This window comes from Leptonychotes weddellii, chromosome 16, assembly GCF_054177405.1.
Source record: "Leptonychotes weddellii isolate Sample4059 chromosome 16, ASM5417740v2, whole genome shotgun sequence".
Classification (NCBI taxonomy): Eukaryota; Metazoa; Chordata; class Mammalia; order Carnivora; family Phocidae; genus Leptonychotes; species Leptonychotes weddellii.
The window spans coordinates 49,693,943-49,714,528 of record NC_138384.1 but is presented as its reverse complement, the minus strand read 5'-3'; the positions used below and the strand labels follow the sequence as shown (position 1 = coordinate 49,714,528).

General features: G+C 45.3%; 1 protein-coding gene across 5 annotated transcripts in view; it reads right to left on the bottom strand.

The window, feature by feature from the left end:
• Positions 1–33: 33 nt before the first annotated feature.
• The window catches only part of LOC102739684 (zinc finger protein 419), a 28,502-nt gene continuing 7,949 nt past the window's right edge, over positions 34–20,586 (bottom strand). Inside the window, exons 5-6 of one of the 5 annotated variants that reach the window (XM_081807826.1) lie at positions 13,959–14,023; positions 6,518–7,970 (exon numbers count right to left, since the gene is read on the bottom strand). In XM_081807826.1, coding sequence (XP_081663952.1) covers positions 7,875–7,970; positions 13,959–14,023 — 161 coding nt within the window. In that variant the 3' untranslated portion in view covers positions 6,518–7,874. The other 4 variants (XM_081807828.1, XM_031027564.2, XM_081807827.1 and 1 more) reach the window with 4 other exon arrangements.

Here is a 20,586-nt window from a genome sequence, read left to right as displayed (position 1 = left end):
AGTGGCGCCCCCTTCAGTGCCTCTCCCATGAGGAGGGTGAGGATGGCTCCCATCCTCTGTCCATGTCCATGGAAGTGTGGTCAGGGATCTAAAAGTAGATTAACAGCAACAGTCATTAGAAGTGCTTCACCTGGGGCGCCTGGGTGGCTCAGTCATTAAGCGTCTGCCTTCGGCTCAGGTCATGATCCCAGGGTCCTGGGATCGAGCCCCGCATTGGGCTCCCTGCTTGGTGGGGAGTCTGCTTCTCCTTCTCCCTCTGCCACTCCCTCCACCACCTGCTTATGCTCTCCCACTATCTCTCTTTCTTTCAAATAAATAATCTTTATTAAAAAAAAAAGAAGGACTTCACCTGCAGTAATGGAAGAGTGTGAGGGTTACTACAGACCTGGGCCGGAAGGATGTAGGTTCACATCCTACCTCTGCTGTGTAGGCTGGGAACTCTCAGGTGACTCACTATAGCTCCCTGAGCCTCAACTCAGACGTGATGTGGAGCTGATGATGGCATTTATCTTCATGGTGATGGGAGGATGAATAAATGTACAGAGCACTGTCATGAGCCAGAGACTCTAGTGTTGGCTTTATGAATGTTTTCCCTTGGATTCTCAAATAACCTGATAAAGTGAGAGAATTATTATACTGACAGGGGAGATTGAGGCTCAGAGAAATTAAATGGCTTCCCCAAGGTACACAGCAGGCCAAGTGTTGATTCAAGGGGTTGAATCCAAACTTGGGAGTCTGCTCCAGAGCTGTGGACATTTAATCCCTTTCCCACAGCACGTGAAGCCCACTGTCCAGGGCAGGCACATGGGAAGGACGAGGGAGGCTCAGCTTTGCTGCTGCTGTTCTTATTGTTGGAATTATCATCATGATTATTTCCCTGTTCCTCTTATGTCCCAGATCACTTACCATCTGCTCCCACGTCCGTGTCATTCTCCATTGTTTCCACCATGGAGGGCATCTCTGTCAGCCATAGCTGCCTCCCCCTTAAGTCCAGCTCAGAGCTTGGCCCTCAAGAAGCCTTAGTGATTCATGGCTGGACCTCTGTGCACCTTCACCAGAGACTAAGTTACAGGCTCTGATCCCACCCAACAGCCGTAGAGCACATAATGCTACTGTGTTTGCCTTTCCAGGCACCGGTGACCTTCAAAGATGTGGTTGTCACCTTCACTCGGGAGGAGTGGGAATTACTGGACCTGCCCCAGAGGACACTGTACTGGAAGGTGATGAGGGAGACCTGCAGGCTTCTGGTCTCACTGGGTAAGTCTTCTCCTCCCCTCCATGCAGGGACATGCAGCCTCCTTCTTGGTTTCTTCCTGTCTTTTGAGGCCTGGCTGGTGGAAAAGGCCTTTGGAGCAGCGTGCCGTCCTCTCCATGGTCCCTGCCATGTTCTGGGCTCACTTCCTCCTGCCTGCTCTCCCTTTGTCTCCATCAGGAGTCACCAAGATGGTTGCTCTTCCCTTTTTGATTTGTCAGATTTTTTTTTGTATATTCCTGATACTAATCTTTTACCCATTATGTGTGCTGCGGTTGTATTCTATTGGAGCTTAGCTTTTTAGAAATTTTCTTTAAAGCATCTTTTGATTAAAAGAAATGCATATTTTATTTAGTCAGATCAATTTATCTTTTGTTTTATGATTACTGCTTTTCATGTCTTGCTAGGAAATCTTCCTCACACCAAGGTCAAATTATATTCTTTTTCTGTTGCTTACTAATCTGGAATTAGCTTTGTGTATGACATGCGGTAGAAATGCAAGAACTTTTTCCTGCATGTGGGTTACCAGTTTTTCAGCTCCGTTGGTTATTTAGTCCCTTCTTTTCCCACTGATCTGCTGTACCACCTCTGCAGTCTGTGAAAGCTGTATGTATTCATGAGTCTGTTTCTGAGCACTGTTGTGTCCTGTTGCCAGTTTTCCTTATGTCTGTGCCAACACCATGCTGTCTTGATGTCTCTACTTTCATCATAACCCTAATACTGGGAGGACAAGCCCCTTCTCTTATTATTCTTTTTTCAGTGATATTCTTAGCCCTTAACTCTTGCATATAAATTCTAGAATCAGCTTGTTGAGTTTCATGGAAAATCATGTTATCTGGACTGGTGATGAACTTACAGATAGATTTGAGGAGAGTTGACAACCTTGTTATTAACTTCTCCATTTGTACAGCTTCTCTTTAATACTTGAAGTAAATAATTCAAATTTCTCTACCAGCTTTTGTCTGTGTTTTAGTCACCTAGCTGTTCTGACACACAGTAGATTTAATATGTCCCCCTGACAAGTCCTGCTCACCCTCAGCCTTGTAGACACTGTCCTGGGAGTGGCAATGGCTGTGTTTACTCTCACCCTTCCAAACTCTGGAGTCTGCACCCTGTCTGCATCTCCAGCCACATCTCCGCCATCCTCTCATGCTCTGAAGTTCCCTCAGCATCCAAGATTCTCTCTAGACTCTGCACCTTTGTATACTCTGCCTCCTTTGGCTGCAGGACCCTCTCACTTTCTCTATGTGGTAACTCTTGCTTCGTTAGGACTCCGATCTCAAGACCCCTCCCAGTTGTCTTTCTCTCTCATTTGGGCTGGGTTAGATGCCCCCTTCCCTGTGTTCCCTGTGACGTCCTTTCTTAGAACAAACACAGCACATGGTATCATCATTCCTCTCCCCTCTGGATAGTAAGGAAGGGATTCTTCTCTGGCCCCTACCTGAAATTCTCCCCAAGGTTGTCCCTTTAAAGATGTCAAGAATCCAAGGACCAGCAAAAACAAAAACAAAAACAAAAACAACCAAACCTGAGTTTCAGAGATGTGAAAATCCAGCAGCTGTCAGTGGCCCTGTTTCCATCTTCCTTTTCCCACTGGCTTGGTGATTTTGTTCCTTCTGTGTTGGCATTGTTAATGGGACTCTTGTGTATTGGATTCCCTTCAGATGACAAGGCAAAAACCAGTACCACAGAGCTTTCTGCTTCTCAGCCAGCCTTGTTTGAGGGATGCTCACCCCACAGGTTACTGACTGAGGACGACTCCAGTGTTTCCACATTGGGAGAAGCCGGGGAACAAGAAAGACCATCGGAAAAACAGGGAGGGCACCTAAGGGCAGGGACAGTCCCCTACAAGGAAACCCTCCCTGGAAAGGTGAACCCTGAATGTGATGATTTGGGAACAGGTAAAAATCTGTGCCCAAAAGATTTACAGGAGCAAGTCTCTCCAGGAGATGCTCTCCTTGAGTGTGAATCACATAGATCAAGGAGAGACCCCTTGATTCATGGAGGGAAGAAATCCTACAAATGCAAGGAATGTGGGAAAGAGTTTATCAAGAATCACTTCCTTCTTCAACATCAGTGGATTCACACTAGAGTAAAATCCTATAAATGCAAAAAGTGTGGGAAGGCCTTTCTCAGGAAGGCAGATCTCACTGGACATTACAGCATTCACATTAAGAAGAAGCTCTATGAGTGCATTGAGTGTGAGAAGGCCTTCAGCCGCAGGTCACACCTCACAGAACACCAGCGGATTCACACTGGGGAGAAGCCCTATGAGTGCATCGAATGCAGGAAGGCCTTCGGCCGCAGGTCACACCTCACGGAGCACCAGCGGATTCACAGTGGAGAGAAGCCTTATGTGTGCAGTGAATGTGGAAAGGCCTTCGCCCGCCACTCTGATTTTATTCGGCATAATAGAACCCACACTGGAGAAAAACCCTTTGAGTGCAAAGAATGTGGGAAAGCCTTTTGTAACAGCTTTTCTGTAACTCGACACATGAGGTGTCATTCTGGGGAGAAGCTCTATGAGTGCAATGAGTGTGGAAAGACCTACAGCTACAGCTCAACCCTCACCACTCATCAGAAGATTCATAGTGGAGTAAAATCCTACAAGTGTAAGAGATGTGGGAAGGTCTTTGACCAGAAGGCAGGCCTCAGTCAGCATCAGAGAACTCATACTGAGCTCTTCTTAAAGAGACCTTCTTAAAGTAACTACAGTGGCAAACTGTTTGACCGGAGGGAAGATGTAACTTGGCATCTGAGAGTTCACATCCAAGGCTCCCCTGCATACCGTGTCCTCCTTCATGTGCACAGTTCTGTGCTATGGCTGTAGCATTACCTTCACCTGCGGCTGAGTGCTGACACCACAGAGACTAGAGGCCACTCTCCCAAAACACAGCGTGGTTCTCAGCAGAGGGACCTTCTTTCCATGCCTGAGAGTGCTTTGCTGTCATGTGGCCTGCACAGCGACCTCGGCCTCGGTTTGTCCCAAAGCAGAAGTGATGTGCTTTGCAGTCGTTGAAGGGCCACCTTCCCTCATGGTCCATGTCTCCCCATCCAGCTTTCTGTGTTTACAGGGCCCTGCTGTGCTCTTGCTGGTATGATGGGCAGGAGTCACGAGAAACCCATCCTTCGTGCCCATTACCCCGCATGTGCCTTGTGTCATGGAAGTACATGGGTGACTGAGACTTGGGCCTTGCTGTCTAGAAGGGAAAAACACATGGTAATACAGACGTGTGGTATGGCAACTCTGCTGCTAGACAATACTGTGCCTATGGTCCCTGTGTGGCCTAATCAGGGTCAAAACTTAGGCATGGAGGACAGATGTCCTTTGGGAAGAGTGGTCCAGTGACTAAAGGCTTGGGCCCTCAGGACAGTTGGAATTCGAGCACTTCCAAGCTGTGCCCCTCACCACCTGGGTGACCTCAGTCATGTCACTTCCCCACAGGCCTCTCTTGTAAAAGTGGGAAGATGAACGTTAAACTGTAAAGCATGGGCAGAGGAGCAGACAGTACCAAAGGGTTATATCATGCAGACCCATGAAGGATGGAGGAGCACCAGCTATGTTCGAAGATGAGAAAGAACATTTTTGGCAAAGGGAACAGCATGTACCAAGACCCTGAGGCATGCAAGAACTGGCCTTATTAGAGGAAACAGTGTGTCTGGAGGACATGAGTGGTAAGCAGTGAGATGGGACAGAACGGGGCCAGATGCACAGGGCTTTGTGGGTTTTATTCTGACTGTTCTGGGAGGCTGAGGAAGGGATTCAGCAGGGCAGTGGCATGATCTTGTCTCTAAATCTGCCCTTGGCTGCTGTGTGGAATGTGTACTGAAGAGGGAATAATTGATATGGGAGAGAGAGATGAGGCCACTGGGTGGTCCAGGGGTACATTGTTATTGGACTGGCCCATGATGGTGGCATTGGAGTTGGTTTGGGAGAAGATGACTTGGGACATGTTAGGAGGCAGAGCCAACAGGACATGTGCATAATTAGGATGATGGGTGAGCCCCAGGGAATGACTTTCCCTCCTCAGTCCTCAAGAGAGAGCCCTTTGCATCCATGGGAATGTGACATGGCCTGTCCTTGTGTTCCAGGTTTTCAGTCAGCACCTAGTGTGTTGAGTGAGCAAGCGAAGCTGAAGATTACCTTTCTTGGACAGAAAAAGGCAGAGCTCCTTCTCCCCTTGATGGTCACATGGGCAGTGAATTTGCCATGACTTTATTTCTGTGATGCTGAGGGGCCCTGGCCCTGGCCCTGCCCCTGCCCAGATTGGATGAATTTGGGCAGGAAGCCATGCAGGGCTGATGAGCACCCTTCTCAGCTGTGCTTCTTACTAGTGGCCATGACAGCACAACTCAGGGACTTTTTGGGTTCTTGGTTTCTTCCTCGGTAAACTGGGTGAGCTAATATCCTTTGTGAGTCTCAGCTTCATTACCTACGAAACAAGACTGTTGACTGATGCACCTCACCAAGTGGTTATGCAGGTTAAAGGATAGCGTTGAAAAGTACCTGGTGTCAGCTTTGTGGATATTCTTAAATGTTAGCTGTTGTTAAAATTATTTTCACTAATGTTACCCCTTCATGCCATCCTATTCCTTTCTCATCAGGAGATGTGCTGATAGGATTTGTTTGTAAAAATATACTGCAGGTCCTGATGACGTCTCAGCTGATTTTAGACCTTAAGATGTTTGATCATAAATTCTGGTGACCCTCAGCGTAAGGTCTTGGTTCCCCAGCAACCAACGCCAGGACGTTCTTTGCCCCCTGGTGTCTTTCCCTGGTGGAGATGGGGTGGCTGAGGATGCCAGAGAATGTTAGTTGTTCTTTGAATGGAAATTCAAAACCTGCCCTTGAAATTTATTGATGAAGATTAAGTATCTTGTGAAGGGAGGTTTTAACCATCAAAAAGTACTGACTGTTAATTTATTTCATACTTACCTAATGTAATATTTTACATATTTGGGTTTAAATACATCCTCTTATTTTGTGGCTTTCTTTGCCTCACTTGTTCTTTTTCCGGTCCTTAAAAAAAATAACTGTTACTTACAATCCAGATTTTTTAAAAATTCTAGTTTAAAAAGCTTATTCTGTTTGTTATTGTTTAAGCTAAAATTTACAAACACTTACTTAAAAACAGTAGAGCACAGACTTATCAATGCTTTTCTTCCTTCCCAGGCAAAATAACAGACTTGGAAGTTTAACTAGTATCCTCTATCTCAGTATATGCGTTGAGATTATGCATGTTAATTCCATCAATCTGACTGCAAAAGGAAATGTTATTCATGTTTAATGCAAATAATGAGCAGATGTATCAATCCACATATGCATTCCCCTCTTGGGTCCTCATTCCTTCTATCATTGTAAATATTTCATCTGAGATTACTTTCCAAAGTTCTTAAATATAACCTTTAGGATTTCATTTTGTGTGTGTTAATCTTCCATTAAATTCCTCATTTTTGGTTTGAAATAGTCTTATTTTGTATTGTTTCTTGAAAGACAATTTTGATATATATAGAAATCTAGGTTGGCATGGTTTTTTTCTTCAGCAGATCCTTGAATAGGTCCTTCTACAGTGTCAGAACCATAATTATATAGGGAATGAGTGGCAACAAGTAACTCACTTTGTGTATGGTCTTAAGAATAGAAGTATTAGGGGTGTCTGGCTGACTCAGTCAGTAGAACATGAGACTCTTGATCCCAGGGTTCTGAGTTCGGGCCCCAGGTTGGGTGTAGAGATTACTTAAAAATAAAATCTTAAAAAATATATATATATAAATATTAACATTAAGATGGAGGCATGGAGTTTTGGGTTATCACCCAAAGGGTAGTAATGTTGAATACGTAGGAAGAATAATAAAATGGATATCTGATGAATTGTACTAGAAAGTGGGTAGATGCTCTCCAATCCAGTTTTCCCTTTGTGGACATACAGCTTCATTTACATGAGCCATGTAAATGAGTTTGGGGCAATGAAATACAGGCAGAAGTTATTATGAAACTGTATCTTCATTATGTTTTCTCATTTGTGCTCCTCCACAGGGATATCTTCTCCAGCCTCAGTGATTTCAGTTTGCACACACCTCCCCAGGATTTAGCTGCAGGCTCAGGCATGGACTGGGGCCCTTCTGGATGCATTTTTAACATACTCCCATGTGATGCTAATGCTACTGGTTTGGGAACCACTGGATTAGAGCACTATTTAACGTTAGTACACAATACGCCGCAAGTTATCTCCATATCACCTATTTTTAAGCCTTTTAAATGTTATTTTTTTATGTAGTGTTGTTAACCATAGTTACCATGCTGCACATTTCATCCCCAGGACTTATTTTATTTTATGGTTTTTAAGCATATTTTTTCCCTCGGAGGTTGAGGAGGCTTGCCTAAGGCCACTGAGGAGAAGTCTCCTATTACAGCTCTCCCAGGTTGGGGCTTCACCCAAGGTGGCCACAGAAACGTGGGCACGGTCCTTGTATTTGGAGCCCTAGAGCAGTATTTCCCAAGGTGCCTCACGGGGCTGTTGGGCCAAGGTTGTGGAGAATGGGAAAGGCCCATCCTGACCTGTTCACGTGCAAGACGGAAACTACATTACCCGGCAGGCTGTGCTTCGCGCGTGGGTGGCAGTCACTCGTCCAGTGACAACCCGGGAGTGAGGTGTTCCCCTGCAGGAGTGGTGGCGGGACTTCTGATGATGTCACAGAGGCTGTGGCGGGTCTGTGCCTGTTGGCTGAACAGGGGGAAGGAAGGAGAGTGGGACCCACCTCTGCGCTTTTGTGTGAGCAGCGACCCTACCCTGGCCCCGCACAGTCCTCCGTCCTCCGGGTGCCCGGAGGCGGCACCCCCGGCCTCGAGTGCCTCTTAGGGGAGAGCCGCTGAGGCTGGGAGTGCGGTCCGCCGTGGTCACGTCCGGCCTGGGGCCTGGCAAGATGGGAGTGGACTGAAGTCGAAGGGCCCAACCGGTCCCACCCAGTTCGCGGGGCCGGCGGACGCCAGCTGCTGGGACCCTCGCCCTGCTGGTCTCAGCCCTGATACAGAGGATCCTGTGACCTAGAGCTTCTCGCTCTCCCCCCGCCCGCCTCTGAGTTCGGGCTCCTGGAGGCGAGTCGCTCTTGGCCCAAGGCCCTTAATCGAGACCAGGAGTTGTATGGAGCACTTCCTGTTTCTGGAACCCGGTAGGATGAAGTAAGGAAGGTTTTCCAGTTACAAGAAGCAGCATGAAGTATGCTTGGATGTGGTACTGAACTGGGAATGTTCGCGAACGCAGGTCCACACAGTGTCTTTTACGGTTCCATACAAATTTTAGAATTGTTGTTCTAATTCTGTGGAAAATGCCTTTGAAATGTTGATAGGGATTGTGTTGAATCTGTAGATTGTTTTGGGTAATATGGACACTTTAAGAGCATTATTTCTTCCAATCTATTAGCATAGAACATCTTTCCATTTATTTGTGTCTTTTTCAATTTCTTTCATCAAAGTCTTGTATAATATTCAGTATACAGGCCTTTCACCTCCTTGGTTAAGTTTGTTCCTAGGCATTTTATTTTTTATTTTTTATTTTTTTTTAAGATTTTATTTATTTATTTGACAGAGAGACACAGCGAGAGAGGGAACACAAGCAAGGGGAGTGGGAGAGGGAGAAGCAGGCTTCCCGCCAGGGAGCTCAATGTGGGACTCAATCATGACCTGAGCCGAAGGCAGGCTTTAATGACTGAGCCACCCAGGCTTTCTTAATTTCTCTTTCTGCTATTTTGTTAGGGTATAAAAACATGACATTTTTGTATATTGATTTTTTACTTTACAGAACCTTAACTGAATTTGTTTATTCTAATAGTTTTTTGGTAGAAACTTAAGGATTTTTTTTATATATATAAAATCATGTTGTCTGCAAATAGTGACAGTTTTATTTCTTCCTTTGCAATTTGGATGCCTTTTACTTCTTTTTCCTGTCTGATTGCTCTGGCTAGGACTTCCAGTGCTATGTTACATAAAAGTGGTGAGAGTGGGTATTCTTTTTCCTGATATTATGGGAAAAGCTTTTGCGGTGCCTGGGTGGCTCAGTTGGTTGAACATGTGACTCTTGATTTTGGCTCGGGTCATGATCTCAGAGTCATGGGATTAAGGCTGGAGTAAGGCTGTGTACTCAACATGGAGTTCGCTTGAGATCCTCTCCCTCTGCCTCTCCCCACCCCACTCACGTGCTCTCTCTAAAATAAATCTTTTTTTTAAATAAAGATTTTATTTATTTATTTGACACCGAGAGAGACAGTGAAAGAGGGAACACAAGCAGGGGGAGTGGGAGAGGGAGAAGCAGGCCTCCCACTGAGCCGGGAGCCCGATGTGGGGCTTGATCCCAGGTCCCTGGGACCATGACCTGAGCTGAAGGCAGCTGCTTAACGACTGAGCCACCCAGGTGCCCCTAAAATAAATCTTTTTTAAAAAAAGGAAAAGCGGGGCGCCTAGGTGGCTCAGTCGGTTAAGCATCTGCCTTGAGTTCAGGTCATGATCCTGGGGTCCTGGGATTGAGCCACACCTCGGGCTCCTTGCTCAGCAGGGAGCCAGCTTCTCCCTCTCCCTCTGCCTGTCACTCCTCCTGCTTGTGTTCTATCAAATAAATAAATAAAATCTTTAAAAAAAAATTTAAAAAGGAAAAGCTTTTAGCTTTTCAGAGTTGAGTATGATAGCAGTAGGCTTGTCCTATATGGCCTTTATTGAGATATATTCCATCTATACCCAGTTTGTTGAGAGTTTTTATCATAAATAGATGTTGAATTTTGTCAGATGTTTTGTGTCTATTGAGATGACCATAGAATTTTTATCCTTCATTTTGTCGATGTGTATCACTTTGGTTGATTTGCTGATATCCTTACATCCCTGGAATATGTATTGTATTCCCTAGCTCTGTGACTTCTGTTTGGTATTTCCTTATATTTTCTCTCTCTTTGTTAGAGTTCTCAGTGTATTCATTCTTCTCCTGAGTTCAGTAAGCATCTTTATTACCATTACTTTGTGCTCCTTATCACATGAATTACTTTTCTCTGTTCCATTAGGTTTTTTTCTGGGGTTTTGTCTTGTTCTTCATTTGGAACATATTCCTCTGTTTTTTCATTTTGCTTGACTTTCTGTATTTGTTTCTTTTTTTTCTTTCTGTTTGTTTCTATGTATTAGGCAGAGTAGCTCTTTCACCCAGTCTTGAGGGAGAACTTTATCATTTAACCTTCTCTTAGCTCTTTTTTTTTTGAAGATAATTTTTTTTTTAAGATTTTATTTACTCTAGAGAGAGTGAGAGAGCATGAGCGGGGGCGGACGGGCAGAGGGAGAGGGAGAAGCGGACACCCTGCTGAGCAGGGAGCTCAATGCAAGACTCAATTCCAGGACCCTGGGATCATGACCTGAGTAGAAGGCAGACGCTTAACCAACTGAGCCACCCAGGCTCCCCAAACCTTCCTTTAGCTCTTCATTATCTCTCAGACCTTTGTCATTATCTAAGTAGCCTGATTTATTCTTGGTAAGACTTCGTTTTTGAGGGTGTGCCAAGACGCATAAGTATTCCAGAGGAAGGATAGTCAAATCTAGTTTCAGGCTAATTAGAGGCTAGATCCTAAGGCAGCAGTTTTTAAGGTATGCAAGTACATACAGTCCCACTGGATCATAATCATAAGCCCTACTGGCCTTGAGGTCAGATGATCTACAGGTGTCCCTTTGGTGACAGTTGCAAAAGTTGGGGCTCCAGACAAGTGCATGAGCTCCCTTGTGGGAGGCATTGGCTCACTCTAGCAAGACCAAGGAAGAGCACAAAGATGGTGTCCTCTGGCCTGTGTTCCCGAGGAGCATTTCCGTATCCTACAGATGTGTGGTAAACCTGAAGCCTGCTCCTCCAAGATTAGTAAATAGGTCTTCTCCACAGGAAGACAGGGTGTGTTCCAGTCTCCTGTCTGTGCAGTGCCCTGAGGGTGGTAGCCTGCCAAGAACTTTCTCTGATTGTTTCAGGCTTTGTGAGGCCCAGAAATGCTGTTTCCCTGGCTACCAGAGCCAGGTACTAAAGGGGCGTCCCCTCTGTGGGCCATGCATGTGGTGTCCAGCCACCGTGCTTCGGTGGGGCCACAGGAGTGGGGCAGGGGCAAGGTTCACACACTGGTGCTAGCAGGTTAGAAGAAGAGTATAAAGCTGGTGCCCACCAGTGCTGGCACTAGTAAGGTAGAGGGAGAATGCAAAAATGGTGCCCACCAGTGCCTCCATCCCAGGAGAGAGTTCTAGCATGTTCCTGCTCATCGAGCAGATGCTTTAAGATTAACAAATCTTCACATATAGTCTTGGAGCTTTTTCAAAACTGCTGCTTTTGTATTGGATCCTGGGGTGAGTGATTCTGCATGCCAGCCTTTTAAGAGTGGAATCTCCAGGCGCCTGGGTGGCTCAGTCGGTTAAGCACCTGCCTTCAGCTCAGGTCATGATCCCAGGGTCCTGGGATCAAGTCCTGCATTGGGCTCCTTGCTCAGCGAGGAGCCTGCTTCTCCCTCTGCCTTTGCCTGCCACTCCCCCTGCTTGTGTTCTCTCTTGCTATCTCTGTGTCAAAAAAAAAAAGTGGAATCTCCATTCCCTATAACCCTGTGATTCTCCTGGATATAATGTCTATTCATGTCTTCTGCCCATCTTTTAATTTGATTTTTTCTGGGTGTTGGATTTTTTAAGTTCTTTATATATATTGGATACTAACCCTTTATTGGATATGGCATTTGCAAATATTTTCTCCCATTTTGTAGATTGCCTTTTAGTTTTGTTGATTGTTTCTTTTGCTCTGCAGAAGCTTTTTATTTTTATGTAGTCCTAATTGTTTATTTTTCTTTTTGTTTTCCTTGCCTCAGGGGACCTATCTAGAAAAAAAGTTGCTTTCTCTTTATTCTTCGCGTATTAGTGGGTTTTTCTTAAAAAAAAAAAAAAAGATTTTATTTTAGAAAGCGCATGAGAGTTGGGGGACAGAGGGAGACAGAGAATCCTCAAGCAGACTTCCCATGGAGCACGGAGCCTGACGTGGGGCTCTATCCCTGGACCCTGAGATCATGACCTGGAGCTGAAATCAAGAGCCGGCTGCCCAACTGACTGAGCCACTCAGGTGTTGCTAACAAATTAGCTTTTTTTTTTTTTAAAGTAGGCTCCACGCTCAGCTTGAACTCACAACCCTGAGATCAAGTCCTGAACTGAGATAAAGAATTGGACACTCAGGGCTCCTGGGTGGCTCATTCATTAAGCGTCTGCCTTTGGCTTAGGTCATGATCCCAGGGTCCTGGCATCAAGCCCTGCATGGGGCTCCCTACTCAGAGGAAAGCCTGCTTTGCTTCTCCCTCTCCCACTCCCCCTGCTTGTGTTCCCGCTCTCCCTGTCAGATAAATAAATAAAATCTTAAAAAAAAAAAAAAAAGAATTGGACGCTCAACTGACAAAGTCACACAGGTGCCCCATATTATTAGTGGGTTTTGATTTGTGGTTACCATTAGGATTGTATAGAACATCTTCTGCATATAGCAGTCTATATTAAGTTGATGGTCATTTAAGTTTGAACCCATTCTTTACTCCTCTCCCCCAACACACACACATTTTAGGTGTATGTTGTCATATTTACTAGTTTTGTGTTTCCTACCTTCATACTGTCACTTTTGGTCTTTCCTTTCCAGAGTCCCCTTTAATATTTCTTGCAGAACTGGTTTAGTGGTCATGAACTCCTTTAGTTTTGTTTGTCTGGGAAACTCTTTCTCCTATTCTGAATGATAGTCCTGCTGGATAGAATATTCTTGGCTGCAGATTATTCCCGTTCAGCACTTTGAATATATCATGCTACTCCCTTCTGATTTAGAAAGATTCTGCTGAAAAATCCCAATAGCCTTATTGGGTTTCTCTTGAATATAACTGTCTTCTTTTGTTTTGCCACTTTTAAAGTTTTTTTTAATTACTATATTTTGCCATTTTAATTGCAATATGCCTTGGTATGGATCTGCTTTTGTTGATATTGTTAGGGGTTCTGTGTGACTCTTGGATGTGGGTATCTGTTTCCTCAGATTAGGGAATTTTCTTTCTTTTTTAAAAAAGATTTTATTTATTTGAGAGGTAATGACAAGTGGGGAGTTGAGGGAGAAGCAGGCTCCCCACTGAGCAGGGAGCCCGATGCAGGGCTCCATTCCAGGGCCCTGGGGTCATGACCTGAGCCAAAGGCAGACATGTAACTGACTGAGCCACCCAGGTGCCCCAGATTAGGGAACTTCCAGCTATTATCTCTTCAAGTAAGTTTTCTCTCTTCTCATCCTCTTCCTTCTCCTATAATGCGAATGTTAGTACATTTGACGGAGTTACTGAGTTCCCTAAGTCTGTTCTTGTTTTGCATATTTTCTTTTTTGTTCATCTTGATTACTTTCCATTACTCTTCTAGGTCATTAATTCATTCTTTTTCCAGCCGACTGTTCATTGCATCAGGTTTTCTAATCTCATTTATTGCACTCTTCATCTCTGATTGTTTTTTTATCTCCATGTTAAGGGTCTCGCTGATATTTTCCACTCTTTTTGGCCCCTCATGCTTTCCAAGTTTATTGCTATGGGTATTTGTTTTCCTTGTGCATTCCCCTCTGTGGGAGTGTCTCTTGCTCTTCTCCATCAGCGTGGCTCTCTCCCCACCACATGAGCCAAAATCCAGTTCTCTCCCAAACCATGTCTCCATACTTCCTACCTTCGATGGGCCATCTTCTCTATCTTTAGTTGTGGAGTTTGTTCTGCCAGTCTTCAGGTTGATTTCTGTGGTATGTAGGATGATTTGATATTTAGTTGTATTTGGAGATGAGGCGACCCTACAGTCCTCTTACTCTGCCACCATCATTTCCCCCCCTCCAAAAATTTTTTTGCTAAGGTTTTGCTGTATCTATGTTCATGTGGATACTGCTCTGTAATTTGTTTTAATACCACCCACATTTAGTATCATGTTAGTATTGGGTTCACTTAATTAGTTGGGAAGTGTTTGAACTTTGGTTTTGTATTTTTTTTTTTTAAGATTTTTATTTTATTTATTTGACAGAGAGACAGCGAGAGGGAATACAGGCAGGGGGAGCGGGAGAGGGAGAAGCAGGCTTCCCGCTGAGCAGGGAGCCCGATGCGGGACTCGATCCCAGGACCCTGGGATCATGACCTGAGCCGAAGGCAGACACTTAATGACTGAGCCACCCCGGTGCCCCTGTATTTTTTTTTTTTTAAGATTTTATTTATTTGAGAGAGAGTGAGAGAACAAGCATGAGCAGTGGGGAGGGGCAGAGGGAGAGGAAGAAGCAGTCTCCCCACTGAGCAAGAAGCCTGATGCAGGGCTTGATCCAGGACCTGGAGATCATGATCTGAGCTGAAGGCAGACACTTAACCGACTGAGCCACCCAGGTACCCCTGAACTTTGTTTTGTAAGACTTTGTATACAGCTGGTACTCTTTTAGCTTTAAATATGCTGTAAAAGTTCCTATATGTTCGGGGTCGACCCTAAGCTGACAGCCACAGAGAAAACAGAAACATAAGTCCTCCAACCACAAGGAACTGAAATTGTCCAACAACTCAAATGAGTAGAAAACAGAATTTGTTTTAGAGACTCCAGAAAAGAACACATCCCTGCGAACATCTTGATTTTAACTCATTGAGACCTGTCCTCTGTAGGACTTCTGATCTACAGAACTATAATATAATGTGTTGTTTAAGCCATAGGTTTGTGATAATTTGTTAGGACAGCACTAGAAAGCTAATACATCAACATCATTCTGTGAGCATTTCTTAACTGATCCAAGAATATTTTCTAGGCTCATGTACCTTCCTGCACCAACCTGGAAATAGCCTCTAAGGAGTTCTGGTTCTTTTTACTGAAAAACTGTACCAATAACTGGGCATTAAATATGCTCATGCCTATTGGAATGCCACTGCTGTCTAGGCTCTCTCAGAAGAGTTAGGGAATATGTACATAGGTAAATATTTCTACATACACTGAAAATTTTTATGTACATTTAAATCCACAAAGATTTCAGAAGATTGGGTAAGGGCTCATAAGATCATAAGACTCCACCATACTCAGATAAAGCTTTTATTTACAAGCAAATATATAGTACCATAAGAGAAAAAGAATATAATACCAAACATGCAGTCTCTAAAAATAAATAAATTGAACTTCATGAAAATTAATAAATTCTGCCCTAGGAGACTTAAGAAATGAAAATTAAAAAAAGAAAGAAACAGAAATCAAAAGCATAGACTGTGAGAAAACATTGGTAAAGCATATATCAAATAAGGAACTTCTATGTAGAATATATGAAATCACAAAACAGTAAGAAACCAACCAATTTTTCTAAAAGTAGGCAAAAAACATGAAAAGATAATTCACTAAAGAACATGTATGGGTGGCAGATAAACACAAAGACTAATGCTCAACACTGAGTCATTAGAGAGACAGGTTAAAACCGCACACCTACTAGAATGGCTGAAATGAATGGCTCGTGTCTTACATACAAGGATCAGCAATGATGTGAAGAAACTGGAAATCTAATATAGGAGGAAATATGAAATGGCATAACCATCTACAACACAAGTTGGCAAGTTCTTGTGAAGTTAAATATTTAGATCAACTTCCTGCATGACAGTGTGAGCTTTTGCAGGCCTGCTTCCCATTAAAACTGGGGAAAATTATAAAAACACAAGTTAAAGTCTCTGGAAATGGTCCTACGGTATACAGCAAATGAGGAAACACTTACTCAAGAACGTCTGATACTCAGTAAGAACAGCAAGAGCCAGTCACATCTGAACTAAGACCATTCCCTCTCCCCCCACGCCAATGATAGAGGTGGAATCCAAGAACACAGGACCCCCTCTCCCTGGAGCTCCCAGGCAGAAGCTTATTTTCTCAGGAGGCAGTATGTCAGGACATTTGGATGAATGATGTTCAGTTGCTGGCTTCCTCATAAATGCTACTTTCAGAGCTCCTCTCTGTTTTAAGTTAGGTTGACCAGGAAACTGCATGTGTACTGCACTCCTAGGGCCTCTCTCCAGTCTGAACATTCTGGTGCTCAACAAGTTTAAGCCTTTGGCTGAAGCCTTTCTTCACATTTACTGTATTCATTAGGCCTATCAGGATTGTGAAGTTTCTGTCGCTGAATCAGAGCAGATCTCTGGTTAAAGGCTTGTCCACATCAGCTGCATTCAAGACTTTTCTCCACTGTGAACTTTCTGGTGTTGAATGAGGTTGAAACGCTGGCTAAATGATTTCCCACAATTGCTGCACTCATAAGGCATTTCTCCAGTGTGAATCCTCCGATGTTTAACAAGGCTGGAGCTGTGGCGAAAAAATTTCCCACATTCCCTGCACTCATAAGGTCTTGCTCCAGTATGAACCCTCTGATGTTTAACGAGGCTGGAATTCTCGCTAAAGAATCTTCCACAGTCATTGCACTTAAAAGGCTTTTCTCCAGTGTGAACTTTCCGATGTTGCATGAGGCTAGAGCTTTGGCTAAAAAACTTCCCACATTCCCTGCACTCATAAGGCCTTTCTCCAGTGTGAACCCTCCAATGATTAATAAGGCTTGACTTGTGGCTATAGAATTTCCCACATTCACTGCACTTATAAGGTCTTTCTCCAGTGTGAACTCTCTGATGTTTCATGAGGCTTGAGTTAAAGCTAAAGAATTTCCCACATTCACTGCACTCATAGGGCCTCACTCCAGTGTGGATCCTATGATGCTGAACAAGTGTGGAATTATGCCTGAAGGCTTTTCCACATTCACTGCATGTAAAAGGCTTTTCTCCAGTGTGAACTCTCTGGTGTTGAATGAGGTCAGCATTGCGACTAAAGGATTTTCCACATTCACTACACCCATAAGGCCTTTCTCCAGTGTGAACTATTTGATGTATAAAAAGGTTTGATTTATGGCTAAATAATTTCCCACATTCGCTGCATTCATAAGGCTTTTCTCCAGTATGTAGTCTCTGGTGCTGTACAAGTAAGTATTTCTGACCAAAGGCTTTCCCACATTCACTGCATTTGTAATGCCTTTTTCCAGGGTGAAACGCCTCCCCACTCTTGGTGTTCCTTTGTGGCTCCCCTCCACTGCAGGTCACCTGATGGTTGAGAAAACCAGAACTAATTGGGAAGTCCTTTCCACCCTCCCCACCCTCTTCTCTTAAAGGTTTCTCTCCACAGTGCAGCTTCTGGTGTTGAACTTTTGCTTTGAGCACTCCTTCTATATAAACACTCTGCTCACAAGGTGCTTCCTCAACCTCTGCTCTACGCCACCAACCTGAAAGCAAAGAAATGCTGATGAAGTGTATGTGGACTTCAGTGGGAGGATGTAGCATGCTTACAAATGTGTCTCACACACCCAGTAAATAGTCCATCGTATTGCTGGCAGAATCAGGCCTGAGGTTCAGAGTGAGGAAGGGCCTGCCGTGCCTGCGTTGGACCTGGCAAGCTTGCAGATTGGTGTGAGGCCTCATGAGCAGCAAGGACACAAGGATGGAGTGCAGCTCAGGGAGGAGAGGCTGGGTCTCCAACACACTCTGCAAATGGCCTTCAGCAAGGCTGCTGATAACCCAGGAACACAGTGCAGAAGGGTGTGGTCAGGCCCAGAAAACAAATCAGATGCAACCGAATAGCTGGTGTTCAGGGTTAAGGATACATGCACACCTCATGACACATTCTGTGAAAGCCTGTATGTATCATAACCTTGAAAACTTCATATTCTGCTGCCTCAACCTCCCCACAGGCCATGAATTCTGTGACCACATACACTAGTGTGATGCGGGCCCCTACCACAAGTCCTCCTTCCTACCCTCCCCCTTGACTGGGACCTAGCACCATTCAAATGCACCAGTGAAACCCCCTCACTCCTTTTCTTATGCATCCCACCCTGACTCCCAGTGAAGCTACTCAACCACAGGTCCTCTCTACTGCTCCCCAGTCTGGTTGAGCCCACTCCCTTGGGACTCCCTCCCAGGTGACCCTCTGCCCCTCTCATCATGCAGTGACTATCTGTCTAGGACCTGTGAGTATAATAAATTTTGTTATTCCTGTGCCTCTCCTGTCGTGGCTGCACCTATTCTCATAAGAGAATACAAAATGACTGACATCGCAAACAGGATGGTCTGTGATGCCAATCATTCACAGGTGGGGGAAGATTTAGGCAATGCCTCCTAACTGCTTGGCTTACTAACCGGCTATCGGCCATCTGGGAAGGCTGGGTGTCCTACTGGCATTCTGTGTGCTGCCTCTCTTAGGCACTGCCAAGGCTTTCCACCCTAAATTGTGGAGCTCATTCTCCTCAAATACCCTGAGACTTCACTTCTGGCCAGCCCTGACTCAACAGGGTGCTGGTGAGAGGGGGAGTGTTCTCCTAGTGCTCCCTGAACAAGCGACAGGCTGGTAGAATTGGCTAAACACATTATGAAGTCTCCACTGGGATCGAGGGTGAGAGTGGAAGGGTAACGTCCTTGCAGCCGCCAAAGAAGCACTGCGCATCAGTAGTTGGCTATTAGCTGATTTGCCAGCAGAGGAGGGCCGGGGAACCCTCCGGAGATAACTCCTGTGGACTCACGGCACCAGGACTGGGAGGTTTTTCGTGTTCCCACTCACGGCCATGTTGCTCCTCAGTCCTAGGCAGGGATGCTGCATCTCCTTCACGGGAAGTCTACCATGGCAGCCTGCGAGGGTCAGTACTGCTGGCAGCTCCCCCACTGCCTGTGTCGCTGCTGTGGCTCTTTGCCTCCCAAGCCCGTGGGCATCAACGGGTCCCATCCCTGGAGATAAATGACTCAAGTTCTTATGGCCCAGGATCTCGGCAGGAACACTTCATTCTAGCACCTCACAATGACCAGAGGAAGTGAATCAATAATTCAAGAAAGGTAAACACCTTTGAAACCCTTCTGGGTTCTGCTTCGTGCCACTGCCTGTCAACTTGCCAACTGTGCTCCCAAGGTCTGGGACCAGTCCCAAAAGGACATCCAGCCACCACAGCTCTCCTCAGCGGATTCCAGTCCAGCTGAGGTCACCCTAAGAGACGGGGCCACAGGAAGGAAGCATCTCGTGTCTTTCCAGACCCAGCAGGTCAAGAACACAGATCACAAGGAATTAGAAACTAAAACTCACAAAGTCACAAGACTGGAAATCCAAACTATTCTGAAAGATTTCATGCAAAGAGATGGGGGAAAGGAGCTCATTGGTTACCAAGAGCATTTAATACCGGCTTGTAGCTCCTGCTCACAGAGCCCCAAAGATGAGGCAGCTGCTGGCATTACTAAAGAGCCTAAGATACGTTAGTTAGTTAGTTAAAAGATTTTATTTATTTATTTGACAGAGAGAGAGAGAACACAAGCAGGGGGAGCGGCAGGTAGAGGGAGAAGCAGGCTTCCCGCTGAGCAGGGAGCCCGATGCGGGACTCGATCCCAGGACCCTGGGATCATGACCTGAGCCGAAGGCAGACGCTTAATGACCCAGCCACTCAGGTGCCCCTAAGATACGTAATTTAAAGATCCTCTGGCCCACCAAGTTCAATTCTCACATAATATTTTGGGCTAAAGGCACCCAGGAGGATGCAGGGCATCCCAAATGCCAGGGCAGGGATGACAGATGCCAAAACTTTTGATGAGATTATAAAAGCCTCAGATGAGGAATCTGAAACTTCTACCACCCCTCAGGATTCAGAAGCCCTGCCTTTACTGACTTGGATTTTCATGGCCTGGAGATGGACAACAGAAGCATCAGGAAGCCCTGATGCTCCTCCGCACAAAGTGGAATGGTTCAGCGGATCTTTCAGTACTTTGAACATTCAGACAAGAAAAATCCTGAGTGTGTTTTTAATCCAGAGGAGGCCCCCTTTGTCAGAGTCTAGGAGTTGTTCTTGCAGGTGCCCTTCCCAATATAGGGGGCACTGCTTAATTTTATTGACATGTCCCACACCAAACAGGATGGCACTGATTTCCTGACACGCCATAAGGGCTCCGCCCACCCTGACTGACAAAGTCTGACTTTCCACCCTCTGCCTCCTAGTATGCAGGTACCCCCACCTGTACCATTCAGTCTGTTCCTTTTTTCCCAACCTGCTGACACCCCTGCTGCCTCCAGGTGACTTACAACTAAGAGACCCCACAAACTAACTACTAGGCAAGCCATCCCCAAATTCAACAACTAAACAACAAATTACAACAACTAAAAGAAATACTGGAAGAGCCTCACCCATTATTACCCATAGGTCTGGTGGCTCAGGGAACTACTCCTCTGGAACCACCCGAGGATGCTTCCAGTTCCAAAAATGTCAACCGCCAAGGCCAAGCCAGTGAGGATTCAGCTAGTC